The sequence below is a fragment of the Mus caroli genome, unplaced genomic scaffold (assembly GCF_978045245.1).
Source record: "Mus caroli unplaced genomic scaffold, Mus_caroli_1 scaffold_11, whole genome shotgun sequence".
NCBI classification, from domain to species: domain Eukaryota; kingdom Metazoa; phylum Chordata; class Mammalia; order Rodentia; family Muridae; genus Mus; species Mus caroli.
This window is the reverse complement of record NW_028227266.1, coordinates 15540559-15556805: the sequence shown is the minus strand read 5'-3', so window position 1 is coordinate 15556805 and position 16247 is coordinate 15540559. Positions and strand designations below refer to the sequence as shown.

Sequence of the window (16247 nt, the reverse complement as noted above, 5' to 3'; positions counted from 1 at the left end):
GTGGCATACATAATTATTCACAGACAAATGCACAAATATGCACCTGTTTCTAAAAGCAAAAGTACAGTAAGCTAGAGAAAATATTAGGTGGTAAAACTAGTACCTGTGCCACTAGAGGACCAAGATTTAATTCCCACCTCCTACTTGGCAGCTACCTACCATTTGCAACTCTAGGTTCAGAGCATCTGACACACTCTTCTGGCCTATAAGGGAACTAGGCCTATTCATGGTATTCTAACATACATATAGTCCAAACACCACAACAAATAAAATAAAGTAGAATTATATTTTTAAAATTCTGTGCTAAGATTCAAGGAAATAAAATCAAAGCAAGACAGATGAAAAACCAAGTTAAGGTCACTTAATCTTTATATTAGAAGAAACAACAGGCATTTTATCTCAAGAGAAATCCCATAACTTCACTTACTATAAACACCCAAGCCATCACATATCACACATCACAGAAGAGAAGCTGTCCTACCAATAACTTTCTTCAGGGCCTCCTTCATATCCCTGTTCCTCAAACAATAGACAAAGGGATTCAACATTGGAGGAACTACTGTATACATCACTGAAGCCACAGCAATCTTCTTTGGTGAATCGATTACTTTTGAGGTAATGTATACACCAAACCCTGTCCCATAGAACAAGGAAACAACTGACAAATGAGACCCACAGGTGGAAAAGACTTTGTACTTTCCTTCTGATGATGGCATTTTCAATACTGTAGACACAATATGAGTATAAGAAAAGATTATTGCAAACAGAGGAAGACCAGCAAAAATAGAAGCTGTAACAAATATCAGGATGTTGTTGATGAGGCTGTCAGAACAGGCAAGTTTCAGGATTTGTGCAATTTCACAGAAGAAGTGGAGGATTTCCAGGTCTGTGCAGAAAGACAAGTGCAGCACCATCAGACTGTGCAGCAGACCATTTACAATACTAAAGAATAGAGAGAAAAGAACCAGAATAACACAGAAACAGGGGTTCATAAGGACTGTGTATCTTAGAGGATAACAAATGGCTATGTAGCGATCATAAGCCATTACTCCAAGGAGAAAACATTCAAATACTGTACAAACTACAACAAAGCAGGCCTGGCTGAGGCAGCCAGCAAAAGTTATCCTCTGATCTTTTGTTTGTATATTCACCAACATCTTTGGGACTGTGATGCTGATTAAATACATGTCATTAAAAGACAGATGACAGAGAAAGAAGTACATGGGGTTGTGAAGATGGGAGTCACAGTTGATGGCCAACATTATAAGAAGATTTCCAGAAATGGTAATCAAGTATATGCTTAGAAAAAGAACAAAGATGAATGGCTGCAGCTCTGGGTCATTTGTGAGTCCATGTAGAAAAATATCCAAAACAACTGATTTGTTTTCAACTTCCATGTTAGATATGAATCTTAAGGAAAGGGGGCAAGAAGTTATTGAAATACAGCAAAGATTAGTAGCATTGTAAAATTAGATTTGTTAGAAAAGAACCTTATATATATATATGCCTTAGTCTTTCCAATTTATCCTTCTATTCCAACTAGGAATGCAACATGAGGAAATTAATTTGAAGACAACACCATCTAGTTTGTCCTACCTAAATATGGCTATCTAGTAATTAATATCCAAAGTGAACTTACTTTTGCTTTCATGACAAGAAGTATAACACAAGTCTGAGTAAAACTAAAAGTGATTGTATTTGAGAAGGGGGCTGTTTTTTTCCTCTGAGTGAAATTTTATGTACCACTACAGAAGGATAACAATAAAAAATTATCCAGAATGAGGTTTAGTAGAAAGTTTCATGGTAATAAATTCTGTAATGAGTTGATAATAGGAAGACAATTGTGTGCAATTTTTCTAATTGTCTTATGCATGATCTTCTGTTTCATCATGTCGATAATATAAAAATACCTCCTTCATTTCTGAAAATTAGTCATGTGGTCTGTATTTTTTTGTCTATCCTCCAGAAAGGTGAAAATATCTCACCTGTATGTTGAAAGTGGAAGAAATCTCTCTTAGAAATGCAGACAGAGTATAGGAAAGAAGAAGTTCCTAGTTAAAGATGGATTATCTCTGGACTGAGTACAAGATATTTCAAGATTTCTGAAATGCTGTTGAGTATATCACAAGCTTAAGGTTTTATCTCTTATTCTCAGGAGACTTGATGTTCAAAGCTCCTCATTAGACAAACTACATGACTATTATTCTAAACCCATGAGTTCATACCCTTAAAGACGAATACTAACAATAGTGGTGAGTTTTGAATAGCTGATTCTCTTCTTCTGAAGATCAGTTGTACATAGTTGACTTTCCTCATACACTTCTCAGTATTGCGTACATAAAATATAACCTTGCTCTCATAACTTTACACATCATTTTTAAGGTTCTTTACAAACTAGAGGTTGTTTATTTTTTTCATGGTATCATTTAGCCTGGATCTAATTCTATTTTTAGGAATATGTTCTATTTATTTGTACACACTTGTAGCTGTCCAAGTTTTCAACTATCATAAAAGTCCAAACAATGTTGCCCGTGCATCATCTCTGTTGACTGAATGGTAACTTTTGTTCCTTCTTTGCTGTATATTTCTTTTCTGTTTCTTAAGATCACTGCTGACAGTAAGACAGTATTAAAGAACTATAACCACTCACATTGAACTTGTGAAACATGAATTTTTCAAAATTGTTTGCAATTACTTTTCTCATGAAAGGAGACAATGTGTTTAATTTAGGGGTTTGCTTACTATTGCATTTTAGTTGTTGTTTTTTTTTTTTTTTTACTTAAATATTTTCATTTTGGCAATTGTTTTGTTTAAAGCTGAACATTATTCAGAGAGAAAGAAAGCATGTACTTAACACCATTAAACCAAACAATCAGCCTTATAAATCATTTCCTCAACCATGCTTTCTGGAATGGAGAAAAAAAAATCAAACATTCCACAGTTCAGTCTTGTTCTTATTGTGTGACATTTCTAAGACTTCTGATGCATCTCCCTACTTCCTGTCACCTCCCTACCCATATATGTGTAGAATTTTAAAGGTTTCTGCTCTACTACATTTCCTTATGATACCTCTAATGCCTCTTAGTTTTAGCTATCTATCCCTGTATTTCCTATCTCATCCCTTCCCTCCACATGATCATTTGATCCACTAGATCCAATCCAGTCCCTTCCTTCATAATGCATCCATACATATTCTATTTTCTCATCCTAGGGACATTTTCCTACTATCTAGTCCCTTTCTTTATATTCAACTTTTATGCTTATACTGATTGCATACTGCTAATCAAATACTTAAGAGCTAACATTCATTTAAAAAATGAAATAAATCTTTCTTTTCTTTGTATATTATCACACTCAAGATAATTTTCTCTAGCTCTATCTATTTACCTGCAAAGTTCATGATTTTATTTTGTAATAGCTGAGTAATATTCCATTGTATTGATGTACTATATTTTCTTTATCCATTGATCCAATAAAAAACATCTAGATTATTTCAAATTTCTGATTATTATGAATATACAAACAATAAGCATAGTTGAGCAAGTGCCAATGTAGTACAATACACAGTGTTTGGGTGTGTGCCCCAAAATCTATTCGCAGTTTCTTAAAGAATCACTGCAACTGTTTCCATAGTAGCTGTATAGGTTTGTATTCACAAGAGCAGTGAATAAGTGTTAATCTTAGTCTACATCCTGACCAACAGGAGTAGTCGTTCATTTTATTGATCGTGGACTTTCAATTTACTCTAGATGAAATATAATGTAGTTTTAATTAGTATTTTCCTAATGTTAAACATTGATGTGTTACTCAGAAATTTATGTTTTATCCTTTAAAATCACTCCTCTTACTTTTGTATTTCATTTTTTAAATTATTTTTTTTCTTGATGTACAGCTTATTTAGGTCTTTACAATTTAGACCTCACAACTCTATCAGATGTGTGATTGATAAAAAATTTCCCCATTGTGTAGCCTGACACATTGTCTAAATAATGGTGTTCTTTACCATATAGAAGCTTTTCTTTTCATGAGGTTTCATTTATTATTTGTTGGTCATAGTGCCTGCAATATCATCATTTTTCTGTGCCAAAAACTTTATGATAATTCCCCCACTTTCTTCTTTATAAGATACACTGTACTTTGACTAATATTAAGGTCCTTTATTCATTAAGTTTAAATTTGTGTGTGGGATAAATATGTATCTATTGACATTCTTATAAATTCAGCATACAGCATGCCAGCACAATTGTTGAAGATGCTGTCTTTATACAATATGAATTTTTAAATTCTTTTTCAAAAATTATTTATCCCTAGATATATTCCCTTATATTTGGGCCTTCAATTCTATTTTCATGATCAAGGTGTCTGTTTTATGTCACTATCATATTGGTTTTATTATTTTAATTCTGTAATACCATTTGAAATCTTGGATATTTAGATTTACAGTAAGTTTTTTTTTTAAATTAAATTCTTAAAGATCAGAAGTCAGTTCAAATGTCTTTACATAACTTTCAAATATAACTTTTAGGCTTCAGTACATTTTTTTTTACTTATTTTTTATTACGTATTTTCCTAGTTTACATTTTCAATGCTATCCCAAAAGTCCCCCATACCCACCGCCCCAATCCCCTACCCACCCACTCCCTCTTTTTGCCCCTGGGGTTCCCCTGTACTGGGGCATATAAAGTTTGCAAGTCCAATGGGCCTCTCTTTGCAGTGATGGCCGACTAGGCCATCTTTTGATACATATGCAGCTAGAGACAAGAGCTCCGGGGTACTGGTTAGTTCATATTGTTGTTCCACCTATAGGGTTGCAGTTCCCTTTAGCTCCTTGGGTAATTTCTCTAGCTCCTCCATTGGGGTCCATGTGATCCATCCAATAGCTGACTGTGATCATCCATTTCTGTGTTTGCTAGGCCCCGGCATAGTCTCACAAGAGACAGCTATATCTGGGCCCTTTCAGCAAAATCTTGCTAGTGTATGCAATGGTGTCAGCGTTTGGAAGCTGATTATGGGATGGATCCCTGCATCCCTGCATATGGCAATCATTATATGGTCCATCCTTTCATCACAGCTCCAAATTTTGTCTCTGTAACTCCTTCCATGGGTGTTTTGTTCCCATTTCTAAGAAGGGGCAAAGTGTCCACACTTTGGTCTTCATTCTTCTTGAATTTCATGTGTTTAGCAAATTGTATCTTATATCTTGGGTATCCTAAGTTTCTGGGCTAATATCCACTTATCAGTGAGTACATATTTTGCGAGTTCCTTTGTGATTGGGTTACCTCACTCAAGATGATGCCCTCCAGGTCCATCCATTTGCCTAGGAATTTCATAAATTCATTTTTTTAATAGCTGAGTAGTACTCCATTGTGTAAATGTACCATAATTTCTGTATCCATTCCTTTGTTGAGGGGCATCTGGGTTCTTTCCAGCTTCTGGCTAGTATAAATAAGGCTGCTATGAACATAATGGAGCTTGTGTCCTCCTTACCGGTTGGGACATCTTATGGATATATGTCCAGGAGAGGTATTGCTGGATCCTCTGGTAGTACTATGTCCAATTTTCTGAGGAACCGACAGACTGATTTCCAGAGTGGTTGTACAAGTTTGCAATCCCACCAACAATGGAGGAGTTTTCTTCTTTCTGCACATCCTTGCCAGCATCTGCTGTCACCTGAATTTTTGATCTTAGCCATTCTGATTGGAGTGAAGTGGAATCTCAGGGTTGTTTTGATTTGCATTTCCCTGATGATTAAGGATGTTGAACATTTTTCAGGTGCTTCTTAGCCATTCGGTATTCCTCAGGTGAGAATTCTTTGTTCAGCTCTGAGCCCCATTTTTTAATGGGGTTATTTGATTTTCTGGAGTCCACCTTCTTGAGTTCTTTATATATATTGGATATTAGTCCCCTATCCGATTTGAGATAGGTAAAGATCCTTTCTCAATCTGTTGGTGGCCTTTTTGTCTTATTGACGGTGTCTTTTGCTTTGCAGAAGCTTTGCAATTTTATGAGGTCCCATTTATCGATTCTCGATCTTACAGCACAAGCCATTGCTGTTCTATTCAGGAATTTTTCCCCTGTAAACATATCTTCGAGGCTTTTCCCTACTTTTTCCTCTATAAGTTTCAGTGTTTCTGGTTTTATGTGGAGTTCCTTAATCCACTTAGATTTGACCTTAGTACAAGGAGATAGAAATGGATCAATTCGCATTCTTCTACATGATAACCGCCAGTTGTGCCAGCACCATTTGTTGAAAATGCTGTCTTTTTTCCACTGGATGGTTTTAGCTCCCTTGTCAAAGATCAAGTGACCATAGGTGTGTGGGTTCATCTCTGGGTCTTCAATTTTGTTCCATTGGTCTACTTGTCTGTCACTATACCAATACCATGCATTTTTTATCACAATTGCTCTGTAGTACAGCTTTAGGTCGGGCATGGTGATTCCACCAGAGTTTCTTTTATCCTTGAGAAGAGTTTTTGCTATCCTAGGTTTTTTGTTATTCCAGATGAATCTGCTGATTGCCCTTTCTAATTCGTTGAAGAATTGAGTTGGATACAGTAAGTTTTTAAAAATGTTTTTATTATTTAGTTTTGTTTTAATTGTCCTGATTTTGTGTGTGTGTGTGTGTTTGTTTCCATATGATGCTAAAAATTGTTCTTTTAATTTCTTTGAAGTATTATCTTAGCATTTTGATGAGGATTGTATTGAACTTGTAGAAAGGCCAATTTTACTGTACTAATAATACTAATTCTCAAGAATTGATGATTTTTTCTTCATTCTCCTGTATTTTTCAATTTCTTTTCTCAATGTCTTGAAGCTTTTATTATACAAGTCTTTCAATGGCTTGACTAGACTAAGCCTAAGATATATTATTTGACGGTATCATAAAAGATAATATTTATCCCATTTTTCTCTTTGGTTTGAAATTTGTGTGCAGAAAGGCTGATGATATAATCTGATATGTTTTAGAAAGCAATTGTTAGCAGTACAAGATTTTTAGTGTTGCTTATATTTAAAAGCATGTCATTTATAAATATAGCTTAGCTTCTTTCCTATTTATATCCCTTTTAGGTCCTTACACTTTCTTATTGTTCTAGCAAAGAATTCTAGTACGACTTTGAAAAAGTATAGAGAAAGTACACATGATGTTTTGCTCTTGATTTTAGTGGAAATGCTTTGACTTACTCTATATTTATGCTTATATTATTTGCAGTTTTGTTTTGCAAGGATCTAGTTCTGTTAAGGTCTCACTATTTTCTTCAAAATGTTTATTTTAAAAAGATATAAAATTTTGCAAAAGGCCTTTCTTCATTTAATAAGATCATCATGTGGTTTTTGTCCCTTGATCTGTGTTTTGTTTTTTGTTTGTTTGTTTGTTTGTTTGTTTTTTGTAGATAATGTTTATTGCTTTCTGAGTATAAGAAAGACATGGGTCATGTTGTGTGAAGTATATGACTGGGTAAGGTATCTATATTCTTTAATTCAATTGGAGGAATCATTTGAAAAGGAGTCTAAATGTCTCTCTATAGATCAAACAAATAGGAATGGACATAGACATAGAGAGGCCTTTGGGCTCAAGCAACCTCCCTGAAAGAATAGATCCCATCATAGTGAGACCTGGTGGGAGTTGTTAGGGAAACAAGAGAGCAAATGGCACTTATGGAGAGGGAAGATGTTGGAGAGCAGTGGCTTAGGGAAATGACAATGCCTATAGACATTTAGATGTGAGATCAGATAGTAGAGGGATTTTGGGAGAGGAGATGAAGGTGTTGGTTGAGGAGGCTGAAGAGGGGATTAAGGAATTTTTGGTGGAACTGAAGGATTTGATTATGCCTGTGATGGAGCCAGATCCTTTATGTCTAAATCAAAGGAAGAGTGAGCTATGGGCCCAAGACTGTGGTTATCCTTGGTAAGTAGCTTTGGCCTCTGCCAAGAGGATTTTATATGTGTAGCAAGAGATATAGGAAGAAAAGGAAACCTTGAATGTAGGGTGCTTCAGATCATTTGCCACATTGAAAAAAGTTGTTATGTATATTAGAATTTGGAGATCTAATATGCAATTTTCTGGTCAAAGACACTATTGCATTTTATATTGATGCAAGATTGTGTTGCAATAAAAAAAAGATGGCAAGCTAAATGACATCATTGATTCCAAGAGAAAAAAGAAGCTTCAAAAGACATGCAAGAAGAGTTAAAGTATGTGACTTAAACTGGCAGTACCTCAGAGTTGGTAAAACAAAGATTTCTGAGAAGTTTACCTAAAAGATATCCCAGGATTAGGTTAAAAAATAGAATGTAAACAGCAAAGAAAAATATGTCTCTCAATGTCCAGTCACTGGGGGGTGACTAGGAAATTTGCTAGAAGGAGATCACCATTGTATATGGATACCAAGAGATAGAGTTTACACATCCAAGGATGCAGAAAGATAGAACAATGAGATATAGGGAGACTTGTAGATAAGTGCAGTAGTACAGAGACTCGGTCAGGATTGTGTAGGAAAGTAGCCTAGTATACTAGCATTACTTTGCGGAAAAGTAGAATATACCCAAGCATCTTTGTAGGAAATGTACCCAGGAAGCACCCTAGGAAATTCACCTTGATTGCTCTGTCATGGCTCTGACACAATTAGATGAGAGGAGACAATTGGATAGAGTATGTGGAAAGAAATTGCTGAAGAAATGGACTCTAAAATTGAGAGTCAGCTATGGTAGGTGACAGAGGCCAACACATGCAAATGATCCATACCATAAAATAGATGAATTGGAAGTTTTGAGTTCAGTTAAAATGATCAAATGAACAAAGGAGAACTTAAGAATCTCTCTCACAAGACCCTGCCTACTCCCTGCTCTATTTCCATCAAAAGCCCAGAGAACTCCTATCTGATTTTATTCTCAGAACCAAAATGATCTTAGGAAAAAAAATCCCAACCCCCCAGCCAGAGACCTCCTCTTAAAACCATTGCATGGGAAGGCATAACTTCTGAATCCAGACTTGCTTGCCAGTCTGGGAGGAACATCACGATAGGTGTATTGTGGCAACCAAAGATATAGGAACTGTATCAAACCAGATTACATCCATGGCTCAGGCATTTGTAGCAGCAGTAAAAACAGAAGGAATCTGCTTCAAATGTGGAGAGGCAGGACATTGGAGGGATGAATGCCCACAAAGCTCCCCCCCCCAGCAGATTGTAATCACAGTAAGAAAATCTGTCACTGTTGCAGAAAAGGTTTCCACTGGAGGAGATACTGTACCACTGTATATGATAAGGATGGTAAGCCACTGGAGCCTTTAAACTTCAAACGGGGCACTCCTAAGCCCCAACAGTAAGAGGGACAACCACTCTCATAGAAGCCTTTTGGGTATCCAGCATCTCAGAAGGCTCCCATCCAAAATTAAGCACTAAAATAGATGGTAAACCATTCAAATGCCTTATTAATATTGGAACATATAGGAAAAATTTAAGACAGCAGGAGATCCCATGTGATTGGCAACTGATCCCTCGCACCATCTCCTAAGCATAAGGGGTGCCTCTCACACATTCATTACCAAAAGAGCCTATAGGTGGGAAGTCCTGGATGGAGCTATCAGCCACATAAGGCCTCTGGTGGCCCATGTAGCCACCAATCTTCTAGGGAGAGATATCTTACAAGTCTTAGATGTGGTTCTTACCACACAATCAGAAAGAGACCACATTACAATTGAGGACATCATCTATAAGGATAATACCCAAGGAGACCCTAAAAACCCTCCTCCAAATCACCCCCAATTTTAGGGGCCACTGTCATATTTAGTACTCCCTGCCATGAATGTCTTTCTGATGAAGCCATCTGGGTCCCACAGTAGCCTCTATCAAGGGAGAAGCTTAGAGCCCTCACACAGCTGGTAGAAGAGCTGTTGCTACAACATCTCTGCCACTCCCACAGTCCTGTGTTTGCTATAAAAAATAGCTCAGGGGGGGGGGGATGTAGATTATTACAAGATCTGAGGGCAATTAATAAAACCATGCAAGTCTGGGGCTCCCCACAAAGAGGACTACCCCCACATCTCAACCATCCCTGCCAATGTTCCCCTGTTAGCAATAGACATAAAGGACTGCTTTTTTTTTTTTCCATCCTTCTCCATCCCAAGACTGTGAATGCTTTGCATTATCTGTCTTAACATTAACAACTCTGACTGAGCCTCACAATATGAATGGACTCTTCTCTCATGGGGAATGGTTAATAGTCCATCCATTTGTCAGGAGGCTGCATTAAAACCCCATTTAGACAAACTAAAGTGGCTGTTTGGTCCCTCCTCGCTCTCTAAGCTCTCACTTTTCTTATTCTCTAGCTCTCCTTCTCTTTCTCCCTCCCCCATCTCTCCATGAGGACATGGCCATCTTCTCTCCCTATTTCTACCTTCTCTCTTTCCCCCTGCCTTTCTACAATAAAACTCTAAAGCCATAGACTCTCTCTGTTCCTCAAGGTCTGCCATGCTTGAATGATGAGATAGGCTTTTGCCTAGGGAGCCGTGTCTAATCTCCAGCCAGAAGGCCTTCCTGCAGTCCAGTCACAGATCAGATCAAGGACTCTCGCTTGCATGAGAACCATCCAGCCCCATCCCGCCCCCTCCTCCCTGATACATTTGTAAAACAAACATTGCCAACCCTTAAATTATACATTTAACATAACACATTAATTGTGGTAGAATTCAACATCCCACACTCACCAATTGACAGGTCATCCAGACAAAAACTAAACAGAGAAATAATGAAACTAATAGACATTATGAACCAAATGGACCTAAGAGAAATCTATGGAATATTTTACTCAAACAAAAAAGAATAAAACTTCTTCTCAGCACCCCATGTATTCTTTTCCAAAATTTTATCATATACCTGGTCACAAAGCAGGCTTCAAAAGATATGAGAAAGTGAAATAATGTCTTGTATCTTATCAGTCTAACTTGAATTAAAGCTAGAGAAAAACAGAAACACCAGAAAGCTTACACATTCATGGAAAATGAAAAACTTTCTCCTCAGTGATTTCTGAGTAAGGGAAGAAATAAAGAAAGAAAAGAAATAAAGAAAGAACTTAAAGATTTTTAGAATTCAATGAAAATGAAGGCACAGCACACTCAGGGTTATGGTACAGAATGAAAGCAGAGCTAAGAGAAAAGTTCATAACATTAAGTGTCTCCATAAAGAAATTAGAAAATTCTTATACCAGCAACTTAAAAGAACACCTGAAAACTCTATAAAAAAAAAAAAAAGAAGCAAGCCCACCGAAGAGGAGAAGTCAGGAAATAATCAAAATCAAATTTGAAATCAATCAGTTAGAATAAAGAAAACAATGCATAGAATCAACTAAACTAAAAGCTGGTTTGTTGGGGCCAGCCTGTAGCTCTCATGTCTGGGTCCGAGCCTGAGAGGCAACCTGGAGCTGAAAGAAAGGGAAACTAGACAGACAAGAGAGAGAGAGAGATGGAACCAAGCCAGGATTCTGATCAAGGCTCAAACGTTTAATAATAGTCTGCACTTTATAAAGAGGGAAGCCCATCCCCAGTTATGCCAAGTTTCTTGTGAAGTTGTCAGAACTGCCTTTTAGCAGAAACTCACCAAATTCACAGTTTGCTGATAACTCTGGAAAATCTTGGAGAAACGATTAGGCCTCAGGCAGGCAGCAGGTAGCATCACATCAAAGGAGAGGGATCAGTGGCAAAAGGTCTGAAACAGCCTGCCTAGGCTGAAGAAGGGTACACTGATTCTTTGAGAAAATTAACAAGACAGACAAACCCTTTGCCAAACTAACCAAAACACAAAGAAACAGAATTCAAATGAACAAAATCAGAAATGAAAAGAACTCACTTTGTAGCCCAGGCTCCAGGCTGGCCTCAAACTCAGAAATCGGCCTGCCTCTGCCTCCCAAGTGCTGGCATTAAAGACATGCACCAACACAGCCCGACTTACTTGGTATAATTCTAACCAATCAAGTGAAAGAGATATATGACTAGAAATTTAAGTCACCGAAGAAAGAAATTGAGGAAGATATCAGAAGATGGAAAGATCCTCCATGTTCATGGATCAGTAGAAACAACATAGTGAAAATTGCCATCTTCCCAAGAACAATTTAAATAATCAATGCAATTCCCATCAAAATTGCAACATAATTCAGAACTTGATAGAGAAATTCTCAGCTTATTATGGAGAAACAAAAATCTTCAGATAGCTAGTATAATCCTGAACAAAATAAAAGAACATCCAGAAGGTCTTTTATTTTACAATCCCTGAAGTCAAGCTGTACTACAAAGCAAGAGTAATTAAAAACTGTATGGTCCCCCTTCCGGTCAGACCAGAACCGGGGTAGCTAGGGCGCAGAGTTGACTGACAACCGCCAGCTACCCAGGACACCCGCCAGCTACCCAGGACACCCGCCACGGGATCTTAAGACTTCTGGTGAGTGGAACACAGCCTCTGCTCCAATCCAATCACGCGTGACCTGAGACTGTATTAGTTAGGGAAGCAGAAAACCGGCCTGAGTAGGGGCACAAGCCCCTTCAGGTCCAACCAGCACCAGGGTAGCCCACCAGAGATGCCCATGAACATACAAGAAGCCTACAGAACTCCAAATAGACTGGACCAGAAAAGAAATTCCTTCCGAAACATAATAATCAGAACAACAAATGCACTAAATAAAGATAGAATACTAAAAGGAGTAAGGGAAAAAGGTCAAGTAACATATAAAGGCAAGCCTATCAGAATTACACCAGATATTTCACCAGAGACTATGAAAGCCAGAAGGGCCTGGACAGATGTTATACAGAAATTAAGAGAACACAAATTCCAGTGCAGGCTACTATACCCAGCCAAACTCTCAATTACCATAGATGGAGAAACAAAAGTATTCCACGACAAAACCACATTCATTCATTACCTTTCCACGAATCCAGCCCTTCAAAGGATAATAGCAGAAAAAAAACAATACAAGGACGGAAACCACGTTCTAGAAAAAGCAAGAAGGTAATCCCTCAACAAACCTAAAAGAAGACTGCTACAAGAACAGAATGCCAATTCTAACAACAAAAATAACAGGAAGCAACAATTACTTCTCCCTAATATCTCTTAATATCAATGGACTCAACTCCCCAATAAAAAGACATAGACTAACAGACAGGCTACACAAACAGGACCCAACATTTTGCTGCTTACAGGAAACTCATCTCAGAGAAAAAGATAGACACTACCTCAGAATGAAAGGATGGAAAACAATTTTCCAAGCAAACGTTAGGAAGAAACAAGCTGGAGTAGCCATCCTAATATCTAATAAAATCGACTTCCAACACAAAGTCATCAAAAAAGACAAAGAAGGGCACTTCATACTCATGAAAGGTAAAATCCTCCAAGAGGAGCTATCAATTCTGAATATCTATGCTCCAAATACAGGGGAGCCACATTCATTAAAGAAAGTTAAGTAAAGCTCAAAGAACACATTGCACCTCACACAATAATAGTGGGAGACTTCAACACACCACTTTCACCAATGGACAGATCATGGAAACAGAAACTAAACAGAGACACAGTGAAACTAACAGAGGTTATGAAACAAATGGATCTGACAGATATCTACAGAACATTTTATCCTAAAACAAAAGGATATACCTTCTTCTGAACACCTCACGGTACCTTCTCCAAAATTGACCACATAATTGGTCACAAAACAAGCCTCAACAAATACAAAATTATTGAAATTGTCCCATGCATCCTATCAGATCACCATGGACTAAGGCTGATCTTCAATAACAAAATAAATAATAGAAAGCCAACACACACGGGGAAACTAAACAACACCCATCTCAATGATACCTTGCTCAAGGAAGGAATAAAGAAAGAAATTAAGGACTTTTTGGAGTTTAATGAAAATGAAGCCACAACATACCCAAACTTATGGGATACAATGAAAGCATTTTTAAGCGGAAAACTCATAGCTCTGAGTGCCTCCAAAAAGAAACTAGAGAGAGCAGACATTAGCAGCTTGACAACACACCTAAAAGCTCTAGAATGAAAGGAAGCAAATTCACCCAAGAGGAGTAGAAGGCAGGAAATAATCAAACTCAGGGGTGAAATCAACCAAGTGGAAACAAGAAGAACTATTCAAAGAATCAACCAATAGAGGAGCTGGTTCTTTGAGAAAATCAACAAGATAGATAAACCCTTAGCCAGACTCACTAGAGGGCATAGGGAAAGTATTCTAATTAACAAAATCAGAAATGAAAAGGGAGACATAACAACAGATCCTGAAGAAATCCAAAACACCATCACATCCTTCTACAAAAGGCTTCCCAGTTCTTCACAAACTATTCCACAAAATAGAAACAGAAGGTACTCTACCCAACTCATTCTATGAAGCCACAATTACTCTGATACCTAAACCACAAAAAGACCCAACAAAGATAGAGAACTTCAGACCAATTTCCCTTATGAATATCGATGCAAAAATCCTCAATAAAGTTCTTGCTAACCGAATCCAAGAACACATCAAAACAATCATCCATCCTGACCAAGTAGGTTTCATCCCAGGGATGCAAGGATGGTTCAATATACGGAAATGCATCAATGTACACCAGTATATAAACAAACTCAAAGACAAAAACCACATGATCATCTCGTTAGATGCTGAGAAAGCCTTTGACAAAATCCAACACCCCTTTATAATAAAAGTCTTGGAAAGATCAGGAATTCAAGGCCCATACCTAACCATGATAAAAGCAATCTGCAGCAAACCAGTAGCCAACATCAAAGTAAATAGTGAGAAGCTGGAAGAAATCCCACAAAAATCAGAGACTAGACAAGGCTGTCCACTCTCTCCCTACCTATTCAACATTGTACTTGAAGTCCTAGCCAGAGCAATTAGACAACAAAAGGAGATCAAGGGGATACAAATAGGAAAAGAAGAAGTCAAAATATCACTCTTTGCAGATGATATGATAGTATACATCAGTGGCCCTAAAAATTCCACCAGAGAACTCCTAAGCCTGATAAACAGCTTCAATGAGGTAGCTGGATATAAAATTAACTCAAGCAAGTCAATGGCCTTTCTGTACACAGAGGATAAACAGGCTGAGAAGGAAATTAGGGAAACAACACCCTTCTCAGTAGTCACAAACAATATAAAATACCTTGGTGTGACTCTAAGGAAGTGAAAGATCTGTATGACAAGAACTTCAAGTCTCTGAAGAAAGAAATTTAAGAAGATCTCAGAAGATGGAAAGCCCTCCCATGCTCATGGATCGGCAGGATCAACATTTTAAAAATGGTTATCTTACCAAAAGCAATCTACAGACTCAATGCAATCCCCATCAAAATTTCAACACAATTCTTCAAGGAATTAGAAAGGGCAATCTGCAAATTCATCTGGAACAACAAAAAAACCTAGAATAGCAAAAACTCTTCTCAAGGATAAAAGAACCTCTGGTGGAATCACCAAGCCTGACCTAAAGCTCTACTACAGAGCAATTGTGATAAAAAACTTCATGGTACTGGTATAACGACAGACAAGTAGACCAATAGAACAGAATTGAAGACCCTGAGATGAACCCACACACCTATGGTCACTTGATCTTCGACAAGGGAGCTAAAACCATCCAGTGGAAAAAAGACAGCATTTTCAACAAATGGTGCTGGCACAACTGGCGGTTATCATGTAGAAGAATGTGAATTGATCCATTCCTATCTCCTTGTACTAAGGTCAAATCTAAGTGGATTAAGGAACTCCACATAAAACCAGAAACACTGAAACTTATAGAGGATAAAGTAGGGAAAAGCCTCGAAGATATGGGTACAGGGGAAAAATTCCTGAATAGAACAGCAAAGGCTTGTGCTGTAAGATCGAGAATTGATAAATGGGACCTCATAAAGTTGCAAAGCTTCTGCAAGGCAAAAGACACCGTCAATAAGACAAAAAGACCACCAACAGATTGGGAAAGGATCTTTACCTATCCTAAATCAGATAGGGGACTAATATCCAATATATATAAAGAACTCAAGAAGGTGGACTCCAGAAAATCAAATAACCCCATGAAAAAATGGGGCTCTGAACTGAACAAAGAATTCTCACCTGAGGAATACCGAATGGCTGAGAAGCACCTGAAAAAATATTCAACATCCTTAATCATCAGGGAAATGCAAATCAAAACAACCCTGAGACTCCACCTCACACCAGTCAGAATGGCTAAGATCAAAAATTCAGGTGACAGCAGGTGCTGGCGAGGATGT

The 16247-nt window shown here is 37.6% G+C and overlaps 1 protein-coding gene across 1 annotated transcript; it reads right to left on the bottom strand.

Annotated features, from left to right (window-relative positions):
* Positions 1-458: 458 nt before the first annotated feature.
* LOC110301915 (olfactory receptor 7G2-like) lies at positions 459-1412 on the bottom strand. Its single transcript, XM_021172631.2, has one exon. It carries the CDS (start codon positions 1395-1397, stop codon positions 459-461), a length of 939 nt encoding a protein of 312 aa, XP_021028290.2. The 5' UTR covers positions 1398-1412.
* Positions 1413-16247: the final 14835 nt, after the last annotated feature.

Excerpts from the sequence above, each read along its gene's own strand:
- LOC110301915 (XM_021172631.2), bottom strand. The coding sequence starts at position 1,397 with ATGGAAGTTGAAAACAAATCAGTTGTTTTGGATATTTTTCTACATGGA.